At 39.9% G+C, this 18,045-nt stretch overlaps 1 protein-coding gene across 7 annotated transcripts in view; it reads left to right on the top strand.

The window, feature by feature from the left end:
* The window catches only part of REPS2 (RALBP1 associated Eps domain containing 2), a 219,156-nt gene that overhangs the window by 54,076 nt on the left and 147,035 nt on the right, over positions 1-18,045 (top strand). For 5 of the 7 annotated variants that reach the window (XM_078064787.1, XM_078064785.1, XM_078064788.1 and 2 more), the window contains exons 2-4: positions 2,615-2,738; positions 12,965-13,113; positions 14,500-14,626. In XM_078064787.1, the coding sequence (XP_077920913.1) occupies positions 2,615-2,738; positions 12,965-13,113; positions 14,500-14,626 (400 nt within the window). The remainder of the gene's footprint in view (positions 1-2,614; positions 2,739-12,964; positions 13,114-14,499; positions 14,627-18,045) is intronic. The other 2 variants (XM_078064789.1, XM_078064784.1) reach the window with 1 other exon arrangement.

The raw sequence follows: 18,045 nt of genomic DNA, 5'->3' as shown, positions 1-18,045 counted from the left end.
AATCTGTCACGGTAGCCAGGTGAGATATTAGGAAGGGTTAAGGCTGTGACAGGGAAGAAGATAGCCTTGATTTGGGACATGGGTCAGTGGTAGGATCAACTGGATATGGTTGCCATTGGAGATAAGTTTCTGATTTAGGATATGGAATAGTTGACATCAGCAAGATTAATTAACAGGTGCCAGGATATGTGGGAAGGGGCTTATTTATGTTATTGTCTGAGATGGCATTGGGTATCTGTGTTAGGGTTTTGGAAAAGTGCATGAAGCATCTGAGATGTTACGTTTGGAGAGAGTGATTTGGTGATCATTTGGATGGTAATTGAGGCCTGGAGAGGGAATGAGATCACTGAAGGAGCAGTAATTCTCAGCCTTGGCTGCACATTAGAATTACGTTGAGAGCTTTGCAAAAATACGCATGCCTGGGCTGCACAATTTACCAGCTAAAGCAGAATCTTTGGGGGGTAGGGCATAGGTAACTGTATTTTTCAGAAGCTCCTCAGGTTATTCTAATATGCACCTAGACTGGGAACAAAATAAGACAAGTGGATCAATAAATCAGACAGCAGTGCATTTATTGAATGGGCACTATTTTCAGCACTGCTAATTAGTTCTCATGAGGTAATTACCGTTACCTCTTTTTACACTTATGGGGAGACTGAGGCACAAGAGTTAAGTAGTTTGCCTTAGGTTATGCAAACAGCTAATTAGTGCCCAGGCCAGGATTCACAACCAAGTCATTTATTCCAAGGGCTGTTCTCTACCATAACATCCTATTGCTTCTCCAGTCAGTGAATCTGGGGAGGATTGAGACTTTTGGAACAGCAGCCTGAGAAACTCAGCAGACCCTCTCCAATGAAGCAACATTTTAAATGGTAACAAAAAAATATAAAAAATAATTAAAGTCATTGGAAATTGACCTGAGGACATACAGCAAATGGAGAAACATTCAAGAAAATCTCCTAAATCTTGGTAAGAGCAGTGAGTCTGCAGTATTTGAACCATGACCTGCTCCCCACCTGTCCTCCACCAGTTCCATATGAGGAAAGCTCCATTCTTGGTGGATCCAGCCAAGAAGACAGTACTCGCCCCCTCCCCCCAACCCCAGCTTGTAGTCTAGGGCTAGGAGAGTTAGACCACCTGCTCTGAGAAATACTAGAAGTAGCAGAAGGAAGGAAGGGAGCGGGGGAGGAAGGGAGGGAGGGAAAATGAGAGAGAGAGAGGGGAGGGGAGAAAGAGAAAGACAAACACTAATGTATGCATCGAAGAAGCCCAGCCCTGTCCTGCCCCCTCCTGTGGCTGCCAGGCTGTTTGTCTCACTGTGACTACAGGCTGGGGATGCCTGCAACCACAGTGATGCCTGCAGTTGGGGTGGGGGCTTGGGTGTAAGGCCAGTTAAATACCACAAAGCTCAGTGTTCTTCCTGAGATTCACAGCTTTTCTTGAATAAACGCTCCCTGGATTGCTGCGAGCCTTTGGTTCATTTCCAGAGTTCTGTCCCTTTGCATAGTTTTCTCATTGCTTTGATAGAGGAGAGAATTTTTGGAGGCCTTTATTCCCCCCATTTTTTGCTGACATCCTAGTTGAATTTTTATAGGAATTTTCTTAAGATTAATTAGTGGCTGTTTATAGTTTGGAAATCTAAAAGCCCATCCATAAGGACCAACTAAAAAAAAGAAACCACGGTGTATCTTTATAGCAGAGTATTATGTAGTTGTTAAAAGAAAGATGTATTTTTAACTGTGCTGGTAGAGAAGATTTTTTTTCAAGGGATAATGCTAAATGAAAACAAGTTGCAAAATAGTATATGGTATTCTGTTTGTATAAAGTATTGAGTAAACAAGAGGAAAAACACAGGTGTGTGCTATGTATATGCATAGAACATTTCTAAAAGAATATAATGTTTTCCTCTGGGCCATAGGAAGTGGAGGGTCCTTTTTAGATCTTCACCCCATTTACTATTATTTGAACTTTTGAGTATTACTTTGAAATAACTTTAAAAAGTCATTGAATATTTGTTAGTTTTAAACTACCAATAGGATATGTGTTAATTTAAGGTCTGCAAATTAAAGATTGCAAGATCTTAAAGACATTTGTGTTCATAGGAACCCCCCCCCCCCTTGCTTCTCTGAAGTGAGCACTTGTGATGTAGTTTCAATGCTTAGGAATCCTGTTGCCTGAAAACTTTAAAAATAATTAATTCACTTTTAGTTTTGATCAGCTGGGATAATCCACAAGTAGTGGTAATGACTAACCTGTTCTCTTTTCACCCCAGTGATCTTCTAGACTTTGTACATTAGTATCCACCCCCTGAACAAGTCACTGTCTTTTGTAAGAACAGTAACAGCCATCTTTGTCACCTTTATTTTTATCTTTGAAAGAGGAGGAATAATCACTCAGTCCTGAAACATCATGAGTAGGTAGAATTTAATTATCTGAATTGAAAATCTTCCTATAAACTGGTGGAAAAAACCCCTAACGAGTGTGTACACATAGGTTCTCCAGGGAGTTTTTGGTTAGCTACACTGTGAAATCCTTGAGATTTCATAACATATCTTGTCTCATTTTCCTGTTATGAAATGGGGTTTTCAGCCTGGTTTTTCTTGTCTGTTTTCAGATCACAGAACTGTGTGGTGCAAAGCGGGTTGGTTATTTTGGTCCAACACAGTTTTACATTGCCTTAAAACTAATTGCTGCAGCACAGTCTGGCCTCCCTGTACGGATAGAGAGTCTTAAATGTGGTAAGTATCTCCCATTTATACATTTGATTGTCCATGACGGGTGTCTTGTTTATGAGAACCATTTTTAGTGGGCTTAAGGCCTGTTATAAGCATTTGTGGAATTTCTCCTTGCTTCTTCCAACTGTTGTAAAATAAAGTAAGAAAACTTAGCAGGTATCTTACTTTTTCTTTTTGAAATGGGAAAAATATTCAGAGAGTGACCTGAGATTCATGCCTTTAACGGACTTGACGTTAAAATAGTTTTTGTTCTTTAGCAGAATGAGATCGGGACAAGAATTCTAGAGCCTGTGGCAAAATAATAACATTTAGTTTTATTTTCCTCCTGAAGAATATATAATGCCATTTGAAGTTCTGTTAGGGACAAGCGGACAAGTACGTGGGAGAGTTAGAGTGGAACCGCTCCTATTTCTTCTCCTGCCCCTGCGAGTCCTCTCATGCATGATTGTCCTTTAATCCCCCAATTCCTGAAGCACCCATCTAATGATTAGTAAGTCCTATGGAGCTGCCAAACTTTTGGCAGAATGAATTTAGCTTCTCAAAGTTTTGATTTAACGTTTTCTTATCTTGCCATCCCTGCCCCCAACCCAGTGAATGTTTGAACACTTTCCACAACTTAAAAAGTAAAGCCCCAGAGCATCATTTATACTGCCTCAGTATTGGGTTTACAAATCTCTATGAAGAAGGTGATTATTCCAGGGCTGTGCTGAAGTCCTCTGTTCATTTACTCTGATCTGAGTTACTTTCATAAGTTCATGCAGCCATGCAGGAACTTTTTCCTTTTCCTCATTTTGAGATAAAAACCACTCATCTGTCCATGCCTGTCCTGTGAAGTTCTTGATAAACCTCAAAGTGGGTTCAGGAACCTTGTAGGACAACTCTTAAATAGCTGAGAAGATTCTGATAGCTTGACTATGGGAAATAAAGTCCTTTTGCACTAACCATCAGGGAGCCATAATCATCCCACTAATCTTTATTAAAGGCTTAGTGTCTGCCAGATACCATCTCATTTAGTCCTCACGACATCCTACTAAATTAGGTGTTTGTGTTAGTTTGCATTGCCTATGATAAACTGTGAAACAAATCCCACTGAAATCCCAGTGCCTTAACAAAATACAGGGTCACTTCTTGCTTTGCAGTGGGTCATGGTGACCCTCTAGGGCAGCTGCCCTCCATGTGGTGGCTTCAGGATCCTGGCTACTTTATCTTGTGGCACCCCCCCCTCCCCTGGCAAGCACCTGTTCCTATAATTGCTGCAACAGAGAAATAGCTTCTCACCCTAGCAGTTAAATACTTGGTCCTGGATATGACTCACATGACTCCTGCTCACAGTGCATTGGCCAGAACTTGTCACATGGATCCACTGAACTGCAGAGCAGACTGGGGGCGGTGTAATTCTCTTCTGTGCCTGCAAGGAGAGAACTGGCTCTGGATAAACACTGGAAGTCTCTCCTGTGGTACTGTTGTTATCCTTCTCTTACAGATGTGGAAATTGAAGTTTAGGGGGCGTTGAGTAATTTGCCTAAAGACATAAGGTTAGTAGAGTTTGGAGCCAGAAGCTCAGCCTTCACTTTCCTTGATCTTCATGCATAGTAGCCTCTTCTTGATTATTCGGTTTAGTAAGGTGCTGATTATAATCTGGAATCATGGAATATATTCTGAATGGGAAAAAAAATCTTACCCAAAAGGCATCCCTTGATATTACATAATTTGGTTCCTTAAAATAGTTTTTAATGGAGCATTATTTCAGTGGCAAGTTTGGTGTTTATCACTATAAGGCAGAGTGGTCTCTGATGTAAGTCACTTGCTGTGATTAACATCACATTGTAATTGGACTTGGGGTAGACACGGAAAGTTTCCAGTTTCCATTCCATTGTAAATGATCATTAAGCTTTATTGTTGTATCTTCCAACTTTATCTTCTGGAAAAGTTAAAGCTGCTTTGTTGTATTCAAGAATAAATTTTTAACACTTTTGTTGTTTATTTTAAGTTAGAATGGTCTTTTACCTGATTTATGCCCACATCTATAGCCAAATTTCCTGGGAGTGGAAAAGGGGGAGAAGCGGGGGGAGTTGTCTAAATTATGACATGTGTAAAGGATTAACACTTTTTCACAAGTGTAAGGCCTTTTCAGTTGTATTTTATAAATCCTGATGCTGCCTTTTACCTTTGACAGTTTAAGTATACTCACAGTTAATTTTGAATTTATTCCTTCATTTAAAGATTTATTAAATAAAAGTTATTTGCAGTCAGCATATGTTAAGAATGAGGGCAACATTGGGCCACACTTTGAGCTGCCACTTAGAATTTTCCAGTTTACTGCTTGAAATCCATTAGTTTAATGTTTGATGACACAAACCTTGAAGGCCAAAGAGAATGCTCTGTGAGAACTTAATCTGAAAGGTTGTAGTAGCCTCATCACACTCATGGAGTTGTGAGTCTATTCTTACTTCACGAATTACATGCGTCTGTGTGTATGTGTGTGTTAACCTCTAACCCCCAGCCTTGCCCATTTCGGCCAATGCCACCAGCATCTATAGTTGCTCAGTCCAGGAACCTAGAAGTCATCCTTGATTCCGCCCTTTCCCTTGCTCCACAGTGTAATCCATCAACATTCCTGGCAGTGCGGCTCCAGTCTCATTGCTTGCTCCCTCCATCTCTCTATACCTACTAGACCCAGCCACCTTCAGCCACTCACTCGGATATCACAGTGGTTTTGTCATTGATTTCTTGGCCTCCTCTCTTCTCTCTTTTAGTCTCTTTTCCCATGCGGCAGTAGGAATGATCTTTTCATCCTACTCCTTGAAATCCTCCACTGGTTGGCTTGTTGTACATCAGACTAAAATCAAAGTCACTACACTGATCTTTAAGGCCCTTAAGTAATCTAGTCTCTGCTTCTCCATCCTCATCTTAAACTTGCCCGTGCCCCTTGTGTTCGCAATCTGTAGCCCGGCCTCCCTGGCCTAGCCATTTCTGGTGTGGGAAAGACCATGTTATCTTGAGGTCTTGGGTTCCCGGCAGTCTGTTTCTCCCCCTCTCTTTCCAATGGCTGGCTTTTCCTCCTCATCCTTCAGGATTTGTGGACTGTCCCCACCATCCTGTCTAAAGTAGGTTCTGTCAAATTAATTCATTAATGAAGGAACCAGTGTAGAGTAAAGCTGGTTCAAGAAAGTGTAGGAGAGTCAGAAGTATTTATAGTCATGGAAAGATAGAATGCTGGAGTAAGATTGCTAAATTACATATAAAATTGATGAATGCCCTGTAGAGCAGTAAAACTGTAATTTGGTTATTATACTCTTTTCTAAGATGAAATTCACTTGCATTGCTATTAGACAAGATTAGTTAGCTAACAGTTTTCTACCAGTAAAGTTGTAAGATGCATAATGAAGAGTAAATAGTAAGTCAAAACAAAAGTACATATCCCTAGGGAGTTAGGTAATCCTTGGATGGGTTAATCCTGTTAGATAATGCTTCTGTGTGACAGTCCTCTCCCTACTTTACTCTCTCTCAGCATCTGTTCCTTTATAGCACTTTAATCAGTTTGTAAATACTCCTTTACAGGTTTGACTAATTTCTGTCTTCCTCACTAGTCTACAAGCTTACCTGAAGGGAAGGGAGGAAGATCTGTGCTGTGGAGCACTGTGGACACTCAGGGCACATTTGTTGAGTGAATGAAGAGATGAGTGCTTGTGCATGGGGACTGAGACTTAATCATCTGTCACTTTTTAAGCTCAAACAGTTGGATTTCAGATTCATCCAGAACTCCTGAGGGATTTCTAAAGAAGTCTTCTTTCTCAGGCCGTGGTTCCCAGCCTTGTTTGCACTTGAGAATCTGCTGGAGAGCTTTAAATGCAAAGTAAAAAATAGAGGTGCTAGGGGCCACCTTCAGAAATTCTCATTTAATTAGCCTGCGGTACAGCCTGAAATGGGGAGTTTTAATAGCTCCCCAGGTGATTGTTATGTGGAGCCAGGGTTGAGACTGAGTTCTAATGAAAGTTGAGTGGAGCATTTTCGAGAGCTTTGCTTACACCATGAGTATATATTTGGTTATAGCAGGGCCTGAATTGGGGTGAGGCCAGAGGCACCCAGCATACGTAACTTTAAGGGGGAACTCATTCTCAGGGCTGTACAGGTGCTGATTCTGCGTTTAAAGAATCAGGGCCTGAGAGTAACCACCTCCTTAAATGTTGGCACTAGATCTCTCTCTAGCTTCACCTTATTTGGCCAGTTAAAGAGATGGTGAAACCTTATGATGATTTAAGAGAACAGAAGGAAGGGGTGAAATTGAGGACCAATGAAGAATTCCTGATGAGGAAAGTGCATGGTGGACATTTTCCCTGGGAGCTGTTGTCCCTTCCTTTCTGAGGACTGGTCATAACAGGGTGTGAGGACTGAGGGAAGGGATAAGTAGGGTTTAGAGTAGGTTTTGTATCCTCTTGTGTCATGGGCTCCTTTGGCAGTCTGATACTCCTTCTTGGAATAATGTTTTATTTTATTTTATTTATTTATTTTTTAAAGATTTTATTTATTCATTTGACAGACAGCGAGAGAGGGAACACAAGCAGGGGGAGTGGGAGAGGGAGAAGCAGGCTCCCTGCTGAGCAGGGAGCCCGATGCAGGGATTGATCCCAGGACCCTGGGATCATGACCTGAGCCGAAGGCAGACGCTTAACGATTGAGCCACCCAGGTGCCCCCGGGAATAATGTTTTAAATGTATACAAAGACATAGGAGTCTAAAGGAAACCAATTATATTGAAATTAAAGCTAAGATATTTTTAAAAAGTGTTATATGGCAATATACATACTTCTTCATTAGTGCATTGAAATAAGAGACCTAACAGTGACCTAAATAACTAGCATACTTTCAAAGTAGTGATGAGCATAAACAGTACTTCAAGGTGTCTACAACAAGTGTAATGTGATATATAAATATCTGATTTCGGTGGGTGACAAAGTTACAGTTGCTGCTAATGATACTACAGCGCTTTGTTGCCTGCATTCATAATTGAAGGAAATGCTAACTTGCAGTTAGGGTAGGGAGAATAAAGATGTAATTTTTTTTCTTATCCAAGATGACTGACCCCATGATTTCTTTCCACAGCCCCTCTGGGAGTCTCTGAATGCTAGTAGTACAATAACGTGGTTCACATAGCCTCTAGGGCTGTGTTCCCCAAATTGGTTATTGATCTAGTGGCAGTCTGACACAGTCTGTAGTGAAAAGGAGAAAGAATTAGGACAAAAGAGGGAGTTATTTATAAAATGAAATGCATTCAATTCTAAGGTTTTTTTTTTATTAAATGCCCTTTTATGAAATTGCTGAGTAAATGTAATTTATTTGCCATTACCCCTCGAAAAATTACAAGAGAGAGCCCCCGCAGGCAGGAGTGTTGTGGTCATGCTTCTGTCACCAAATTGCTGCATGACTAAGATAAGGCCCACCCTCCCCTTCCTGGACTTAGTTCTTCACCTGTAAGATGTGGATATTCCAAGCAGGTTTTCTCTAGGCTATTTTCCAGCTCTGAAATGCCACAGTTTCATACTGAGTGTTCAGACCTGCAATAGAAAGAATATTTTAATTTTCAGGATGACAGTATAGCCTAGTGGCTGAGTGCAGGCCCCCAGCAGTAGGTTACCTGATTTTGAATTGTTTGCACCATCACTTTTTATTTGTGTGCCCTCAGACAAGTTTCCTAACCTTTTTGAGCTTTAAATGGCTCACCTGGAGAAGGGGTATACCAATAGTACCTGTCTTACAGGGTTGTTGTGAGCATAGAATCAGGTAATGTCAAAAATTTGGAAAAGCAGCTAAACTGTGCCATCTAATAGAGTACTTACTAGCCACATATGGTTAGTGTTGATTGAGGAATTGAATTTTTAATTTAAATTATTTAAAATTTAAATAAAAATACTCAAGCCGTGTAAAATATTTTTCCATTAAATACACCTTTATTGTTTTAGTAAGGCTATGTTTTACTTGAACCATTGCATTGTGTAAGACTGGGATCAGCAAACTATTCCTGTAAAGGGCTAGCTGGTGGATATTTTAGGCTTTGTGAACCATATGGCCTTTGCTGCAACTACCTGACTCTGCCCTTGAACTATGAAAGCGGATATGGACGATATGTAAACAAAGGAGAGTGGCGGTGTTCCAAAAAATCTTTATTTATGGACACTGAAATTTGACTGTCATACAGTTTTCACATCACAACTATTTTTCTTTTGATGTTTTTCAGACATTCAAAAATATAATACCCATTCTTAACTCACAGGGTATACAGAAATAGGCAGTGGGTTGGACTTAGTTCATAGGTTTATGCCCAAAATAAATTAATTCATGTCCATCAAAAACCATTTATTAGAATGTTTGTAACAGCTATATTCATAATGGCCCCAAACTGGAAACAGCCCAGATGTTTATCATAGGAGAATGGATTTAAAAAAAAAATCTCAATATATTCATAAAAATGGATTATTCCATAGCAATGAAAAAGAATAAACTATGTCTACATAGAGTACACTGGATGATTCTCACAGATAAAATGGAAGGGAAGCTAGTTTCAAGGATAAATACTGAGTGATTCCATTATGTGAAGTTCTATAATGGCAAAGGTAGTTTGGATTTAGGTATTAGAACAGGGGTTGCCGAGTGGGACAAGGAGAGGGGATTAACTAGAAATGGATGTGAAGGAAAATTCTATAGGATGGAAATGTCCTATCTTAATTTGGGTGTATGTTCTTATATATACATTTGTCAAAATTCTTCAGATGGTACACTTAAGATTTATGTAAATTATCCCTCCATACAAAATACTCCTTACATAATTTTAAAAGAAATCAATTAGTTGTTAACATTTAACATTATAATATCTCTTAGTAAAATCCAGATTTCTGGCCACAGTGGTCCACATTCCCTCGTGTCAACCATCAACTGGAATTGTGCTGTTCTAGTAGGGTAGCCAGTAGCCATACTAGTGTGGCTACTGAGCACTTGAAATGCGGTACGTCTGAATCAAGGTGTGCAGTGCATGTAAAAACACCTGGGACTTTGAAAAGTCTGAAAAAAAGAATGTAAACTACTTCATTAATAATTTTTATCTCGATTATATCTTATAATGATAATATTGGGTTGAAATAATTATTAAAATTAATTTCACCTGTTTCCTTTTCTTTGGAAAAGTTTTGAAAAATTGTGATAAAATATACATAACATAAAATTTACCATAAAATTTACTGAGCCACCCAGGCGCCCTTAACTGTTTTTTTTAAAGTAATCTCCACACCCAGTGTGGGGCTCGAACTCATGACCTTGAGATCAAGAGTTGCATGTTCTACCTACTGAGCCAGCCAGGTGCCAGCCAGCCAGTTTTTAATTGTACCATTTAGTACATTCATATTGTGCAACCATGTCCACCATGCATCTCCAGAACTCTTTTCATCTTAGATATATGAAACTCTATAGCCATTAAACAGCTCTGCATTTCCCCTCGCCCTAGTCACAGGCAACCACCATTCTGCTTTCTGTCCCTATACATTTGACTATTGATCCTTCATATAAGTCAATCATACAGTGTTTGTCTTTTTGTGACTCGCTTCTTCACTTAAAAAATATTGTAGTTACTACACAATTTACAATTATGTATGTGGCTCGCCTTCAATTTCTAGTGGACAGTATTGAAGGACAGTGAACAGCAGCTGCCATTTTAGATGGAACATGGGCTCTCTGCTCAGCCCCACCTCTCCCCATCGTCATTTACCATTTGTTATTTCATTTCTGTTTTATGTTTACATTTTTTCTAATTGAGGAAATGGAAATATTTCTTATATTCATGTCTCCATCAAATATGGAAAATGAAAGGATTTTTCCCTTTTTAGAGGGTCAGATGTTTAGAAGCATAGTTTTCTTTGTGGAAGGGAAAAATAGTCATTTATATTTAATATACAAAGTGTTTCTGTGTTCAAAGACTACAACCTAAGATAACATTTTGAAACAAATTACTGCCTTGGTTGGCTGTAGTCATTGTCTCCGTGGCCCCCATAAACCTTTAATTTGAACTCTATTTCCTTGTGTTAATTCAGTTTAGGAGAAAAGATTCTAACCAACTACTACAAATGGCTCTTCTCTTGTGATTACTTGACACAGATAGCAGATACTTTATTGATTAATTTTTGAATAAAGTTTCACTATTAAATATGTTGTCCATATGACTACAAAAAAACATTGAGACTGAATATTTACAAACTAGAGTTGTACTTTTGACTTTCTGAAAGCTTGGAGCAGTTAAGGGAGATAGCAACTTCATGAAAGTTTTCAGTGATAGGATTATTATTATGTATGGTTGCAATTCTGTTAAGTGAGAGTTGTTTAAAACCACATTAAGCAAAGAAGTAGTACAAGAGAAATTCAGCTGTATTTTGTGTTTTACTGTTTGGTGGCCATCTGCAGGAGAGAGGTTCTTTGCCAGGTGAATAGTTCTGGAGAAATGCCATCGCCAGGGAAGGAGGAGACTGTGTGATGTGACAGTGTCCTAAAGGATATCTGGGAGTCCTAGTATAATAATAGTTGATATTCATCTTCTCGTGTTTGTATTCTGTTGTTCCCAGAATTATGTGTTGAACACCCAGTAAAACACTGGTCAGGGAGTTTACAAATGTGAACATTTACTTCTCTTCTTCCTCAAGTAGTGTTTCGAAGTAGAGTCATCCTCTTATGGGCAATCAGGGTGCAAATTATTTTATGTGATTTTGTTCCATCTTTTTAGATACCTTTTGCAGACTGAACTGAAACAAATACCTTTCTGAGAAGATAACCGTAGGATGAGCTTATATTTGATTTATGAAGAATCTAGGTTTTCTTTTCTTCTGCCTTTTTTTCTTTTGAAGTCCCTTCCTGCCTTGAGTACTGGAGAGCTGCTGAGGTTGGGAAACATTACAATGATCAAAATGGTGGCCATCCTCTCTTTAGAGGAGAGTCCTGGTTTAATTTTCCAGATTGCTTATTCTATTTATGTCTCTTGGGCCTTTGGCTGATTGATCATTCAGGGAGTCATCATATTGCCTACTTCTTTGAATCAAATGTGGACACAGCAACTAAAAATAAACATGATGTGGATATTAGAGAACCAGGGGCCTTCTTTGCCTGGGGAGCTGGGATACTTGGTGGTTGTTGCTAAGATGTTTTCTGGCTTTAGCAGAGCATCAATCAGTGGAAATGCAGCTGTGTTTGGAATAGAGCGCTGATGGAAGTGCAGAGGCACGGTGATGAGTATTATCCTGAACAATGGATACAGATGCAAATCATTATGCATAATCCATAATATTATCCCCATTTTTGGAGTTCTTTGTGTTGTGTGATTGTGTGTGATTTGCTGTGCTGAGAACTAGAAGTGTGCCAAAGCATCATTTGTTTCAGAATAGCTTTATCAGATATTTGAGAGATAAGTAAATATTCCAGACTGTTGCATTTCAGCTCTTTGTAGCATTGTGAGTGTGGCTAATGGTTTTGACAGTAGAATCTGGCTGAACGTTGGACTGATGGCTCTAACTTGATACCATTTTCCTTATTCTACTATGAAAAGACAATTGGAGATCGAGTGTGAAAATTCCTTAAGGAATGACATAGGGTGAAAACCTGTTTTACCCAGTAAGTTTGCCCTAGGAATGAGGGGCCTGTCTATAGGGCAGCAGCTCTAGGCACTGACAGCTCTGCCAGAGATGATGAGGTGTGAGATCTTGGGGGTGTTACTTAGCTCCTTTGTGTTTGTTTCCACATCTGTAAAAGAAGGCTAATGATAGTCTTACCTTATTGAATTGTTGTGAGGATTAAATGACTTAACATTTGCAGATCTTACGTAGTGTCTGGCATATTAATATGTGTTGTATAGGTTTTGCCTGCTTCATTTGCCACTTACTGTGTTTATACGATATCACATCCTTCTTGCTGGTGCTGGACTAAAGGCTGAGGTGGGAGAGCAGTCCACAACCTGAATATCCTCTGCAGTGATTTGACAGCGTTTAAAAATGTGAAGCCAGAACGCCTTGGTAAAGCAGAAGCATTTTTCTCTCACGGCATTATTATAGGAGTCTTCATTATGTCAAAATAAAAATTTAACCTATATTTACTGCTCTGGAATTTTTCCTCAAAAGTGATTCATCTTTTGGCCATTGAGTCCCGCTTTTCACAGTTTTAAAATGAAGCCTTACTTGAGCTTCTCTGATTCTGGTCCTAAAGAACTGCCACTGCCTCGCTTTATGATGTCAAAGACTGATGCTGACATACGATTCGGGAACCCGGCGGAACTGCATGGCGCTAAGGTTCAGATTCCATATTTAATCACAGAAAAAAATACCTTCAAAAGAATGGACGATGAGGATAAACAGGTAAACAGTCTGATAAGGCATGTCCTTTTGATTCTGACCATGAAACCTCACGTAGCAGTGCCTCATATCTGCTATCAAGCTTCTAGCAAACCTCACCATCTGGGATTCAATTATAGACTTGGAAGTCAGCCAGTAAAGTTTCCTTGTAGCAAGAAAAAGCAGCTGACATATAGCCACCCCTGGGCCCTTTAGAGCCTACTTGAATGTAGAACTGTGTCCAAAGTAAGACTACTGATTTAACACACTTACTTGATTTCTCTAATCAGCATTTCCAAATGGGTTCTTTGAAATGTAACTTATAGGAGTTTTTTTATTTTTATTTTTTTTAAGTAAACCCTACACCCAACGTGGGGCTTTAACTCAGGACTCCATGATCAAGAGTCACACGCTCTACTGATTGAGCCAGCCAGGCATCGCTAGGAGTTTTTAATAGACCCTCTCCTCACAAAAAGTTTGGAGAAAAGGTTTCAGTGGTTAAATATGTTTGGAGAATGCTGCTTCATATTCTTTTCTTGGGGGAAAGACTACATACATCCTCAGGCTTGGAGAGTTATAGTGCACGTTAGCACATTCAAGGCCCTGAGAAGTCCTGCTGTAAAGAGACCTGGAGATTTGTGTTTACTAAACTTCTTTGACCAGGGAATTTTTTCTTGCAGAGCATGTTTGGAATTCCATCTTGGGAAATGCTGCCATTACACATTTAGCAGGTTAGGGACAAGGATAGGGAGGATGGGCTTTTAAAATTAGAGCACTAATTGCAATAGTCAGGTGGTGATTGATAGAGACACAAGTATAATATCTCAGAAGAGTGAGCCTATCAAGAAAGAGGTAAATAGTCTTACACATTAGTAAACCCTGAGGGCATCAAGGTACAGCTCATACTTCTAATAAAGGTACTGAATCATGCAGAAAAGTCAAATTATATTCAATATAATATCTTCTATAAGACAAAGAAATTTGCCATACAAATATTCTTTTCTTTGCTAGAAGACTTGATAAGTGTAAATCCAGGAAATAGGAGCCTTTATTAATGAATGAAATTTGAATTTATCCACAAAGAGATCAGATTTGGGACGTATGAATGCCTTTTCATGTGATCATTGTCTTCCATTTTCCAAAGGAAAATTTTAGCGGAATAACTGAAAGCATTTCAGGCTTGTTTTAGTAATTTAGGCAACTAAGCGCTGGTGAGACTTTGTTCTCTGGGAGATGTGAATCCTCAGACACTGCATTTTAACCAAACTGTGTTTTTGAGAAAACATTCCTTCCATTTGTTAAATCAGCCATCTCGCCGGCAATAGAGTTGCATTATACTTCATAACTGCAGCTCAGAGCGCCAGGCTTCTCGAGTGATTGGCTCTGAACTCTGCTCTGGTTCTTTTGAAGCAGGAAACACAGTCTCCCACGATGTCACCCCTCGCCTCCCCTCCTTCTTCCCCGCCTCATTACCAGAGGGTGCCCTTGAGCCATGGCTACAGCAAACTGCGGAGCAGCACAGAGCAGATGCATCCAGGTAAGAGGCGATCTTGTCCAACTGTCCCAGGCAGTGTCTTAGAGACTCCTTAATCTATCAGCCAGCAATGCCACCAGCTGCTGAATCTCTGGACTTAATTACCTCTGTCCTTGGAAACATGGCTCAATTTAATTTTATACTCTCAAGGTTTTTTTTTTAAAAAAATAAAATGAAATATATCTTAGTAATGCCTTGTCTCCTGTCCTACAAACTAGTTTATCTTTAGACTTGTAAATGATTTAGATGATTTAATCCTTTGTATACAGATTTCATTACACAGGAACATAGCATGTGAAAGATGGGTATTGTTTTGGAATTGTTGTTCCTTTTTTTTTTTTTAAAGATTTTATTTATTTATTTGACAGAGAGAGACACAGCGAGAGAGGGGACACAAGCAGGGGGAGTGGGAGAAGCAGGCTTCCCGCAGAGCGGGGAGCCCGATGCGGGGCTCGATCCCAGGACCCTGGGATCATAACCTGAGCCGAAGGCAGACGCTTAACGACTGAGCCACCCAGGCGCCCCGGAATTGTTGTTTCTTTCAGCAAACATTCCAAACATATTTATATAACAACTGCTTTTATGAAACTACTTAAAAATATAACTCTGCAAAAGCAAAAGAGTTGATTCAACCTTTAAAGACCAATCACATAATGAAAATATTTAGCTCTTGTGTTTGGGAATAAGAATAAGGGACAGGGGCGCCTGGGTGGCTCAGTCGTTAAGCGTCTGCCTTCGGCTCAGGTCATGATCCCAGGGTCCTGGGATCGAGCCCTGCATCAGGCTTCCTGCTCAGTGGGGAGCCTGCTTCTCCCTCTCCCACTCCCCCTGCTGGTGTTCCCTCTCTTGCTGTGTCTCTCTCTGTCAAATAAATAAATAAAATCTTTAAAAAAAAAAAAAAAAAGAATAAGGGACATAAATGGTAGGGGAAGCATTTGCTGAGAAATGTGTATAGTGCCTAGTTGTGGGGTTGCCTGGTTGCTCACATTTATGCTGTGCTGGCCATGTTCGTGGTAAAATACATTAGTTGGTTCCGAGGATGACTTACAGAGTTGGCCACCTCGCCTGCGGTGCCTAAAGCTCCATAAATTCACTGCAGCATCTTGTCCTCCTGGGGCTCAGGCTCGTAGTTTAAGATAGGACCAATTAAAGGTATTCTAGAATTGGTTATCCGTAACCTTCCTTTTGTACTTTGTGGACTGTGTTTGAAAATGACCCAGTTTCTGCAGGTTTTTGCTGCATTGAAAATAGTGGTGAGTTCTAGAGGGACACAGATAAAAATGTGTGCTAGGCTAAAGAGAGGTTGTAATCTTTTAGAGAGGAGCAGGTGTGGCATAATGGAAAAATCTTTTGATTGGAATCAGAAGGCATGGGTTTAATGTGACTAGCTGTGTGATCTTGGGCAAGCCATTGAACTGCTCTGAACTGTGATTTCCTCTCCTCTTTTAAAATGGGGTAACAGTATTCTATAGGGGTTTTGTGAGGATTAGTGAGAACACAAGTATAAAGTCTGATGGGAAATTCAGTCCTATGCAAATGCAAGATGATGTTATTAAGGGTTAGTAACAAAAAATGACTCTCCTGAAACTTGGATGACCCATTAGTCTGAAACGAAATGAGAATTCTTCATTTTCCTCTTATAGTCTCTCCTGCCTGACTTCCCTAGTTTTAGAAATGGAGTTTTTTTTTTGATTCCTAATGTTATTTGGGCTTGGACACTGGAGTTTTATGCCCAGCGTGGTGCCTGTTTTTTGGCTTTTAATTCACAGGTGAGTCATTTTTTGTTCTACTGAGTCAGCCTATTACCAAGTTCAACCCTATCTTTTTTTGTTATTCCTTTAACAACTTGTCTGCATTTGCTCTGTCTACTCCTTGCCCCGATCTTTCCTCATTCCATTCACATTGGGCTTCCATTCCACCATTGGCAGGGAGACAACCCGCTTCTCTCCATCTTTCTCGACTCTTAAGAGGCCTATGTCACGGCTGACCATGCCTTCGTTCTGTTTTATTGTTTTCTAAATGATAAAATGCACACATTTAAAAATCTCCAGTTTGAGTTTTAACATCCATGTAGCCACCGCTTCGATCAAGAACAGAACATTTATGTCACCCTTTCCAGTCACTCCTTGGCCCCCATTGTGAGGACTGTTCTTTTTTTTTTTAATTTTTTTTTTTTAAGATTTTATTTATTTATTTGAGAGAGAGAATGAGAGACAGAGAGCACGAGAGGGACGAGGGTCAGAGGGAGAAGCAGACCCCCCGCTGAGCAGGGAGCCCGATGTGGGACTCGATCCCGGGACTCCAGGATCATGACCTGAGCCGAAGGCAGTCGCTTAACCAACTGAGCCACCCAGGCGCCCGAGGACTGTTCTGACTTTTATCACCTTAGATGAGTTTTGTCTCTTTTAGAACTTGATATAAATGGAGTCCTCTTGAATGGTTATACTCTTATGTGTCTGCCGTCTTTCCCTCAGCACAGTGCTTGAGATTCATCCATGTTGTTCTGGGTCTCAGTAGTTTGTTTCTCTTTATTACTCAGTAGTGTTTCGTGTGAATGCAGCACAATTTGATGATCCATTTTCCTGTTGATGGACATTTGGGTTGTTTCCAGTGTTTGGCTGTTATGAGTAAGGATACAATGAACGTTTGTTTGTGAGTCTTTTTGTGACATATATTGTCATTTCCCTGGCACCTAGGAGTAGAATTGCTGTACCTTAGGGAAGGTGTATAAAAAACTGCCAAAGAGTTTTACCAAGTGCTTGTATACTCCCACTGGCGATGTATGAGAGCTCTGTGTTCCTTGCCAGCATTTGGTTCTCTCATTGGTTTCCTTTTCTTCAGTGCTTTTAATTGTAGTCATTCTATTAGATGTGAAGACATTTCCTTGTTGTCACTTTTTATTCTTGGAATGTATTTTTCTAAGTTACCCCTTCCTGTTTTTTTTCCCCCTGATATCATGAACCTTAAACTTGATGAGCTACTGTTCCAGAGGGTTCTTCTTTGCACAGCATACCCATAGAGAGGAGTGTGAGTGAACTCTTAGTTGCCTGTTTCTCAAAGAGTTTGAGTTTTTTGGGTCTACCCATTGATTAGGGTCCTTTAACTGGAAACAAGGTCATTCAGAAATAAAATGTTTACAGGTGCTGCCATGTAGATTTCTCTAAGTCAAAGGAAGGGAGAGTTTTTCTAGCTGCAACTTGGTTCAGTCTTGTGATTTTTGCTTCTAATTGATAATATTCACCTCAAAGCTTGTTCACTCCTATTTTTGTAATGTCTGTAGATTCTCCCCCAGAGGATTTTCTTGGCCTGTCTTCTTCCTTTTCTTTCATATATCCTTAGGTCAAGAAGTAAGAGAATCCCACATGTCTTCATTCTCTCTCTCCCCATATTTTCAGAACTCAGTTTTTCTTTTTTTTTTTTTT

This window comes from Halichoerus grypus, chromosome X (genome assembly GCF_964656455.1).
Source record: "Halichoerus grypus chromosome X, mHalGry1.hap1.1, whole genome shotgun sequence".
Taxonomy (NCBI): Eukaryota; Metazoa; Chordata; class Mammalia; order Carnivora; family Phocidae; genus Halichoerus; species Halichoerus grypus.
Note: the sequence above shows the minus strand (reverse complement) of the source record. Positions and strands in the feature narration are given on the sequence as shown.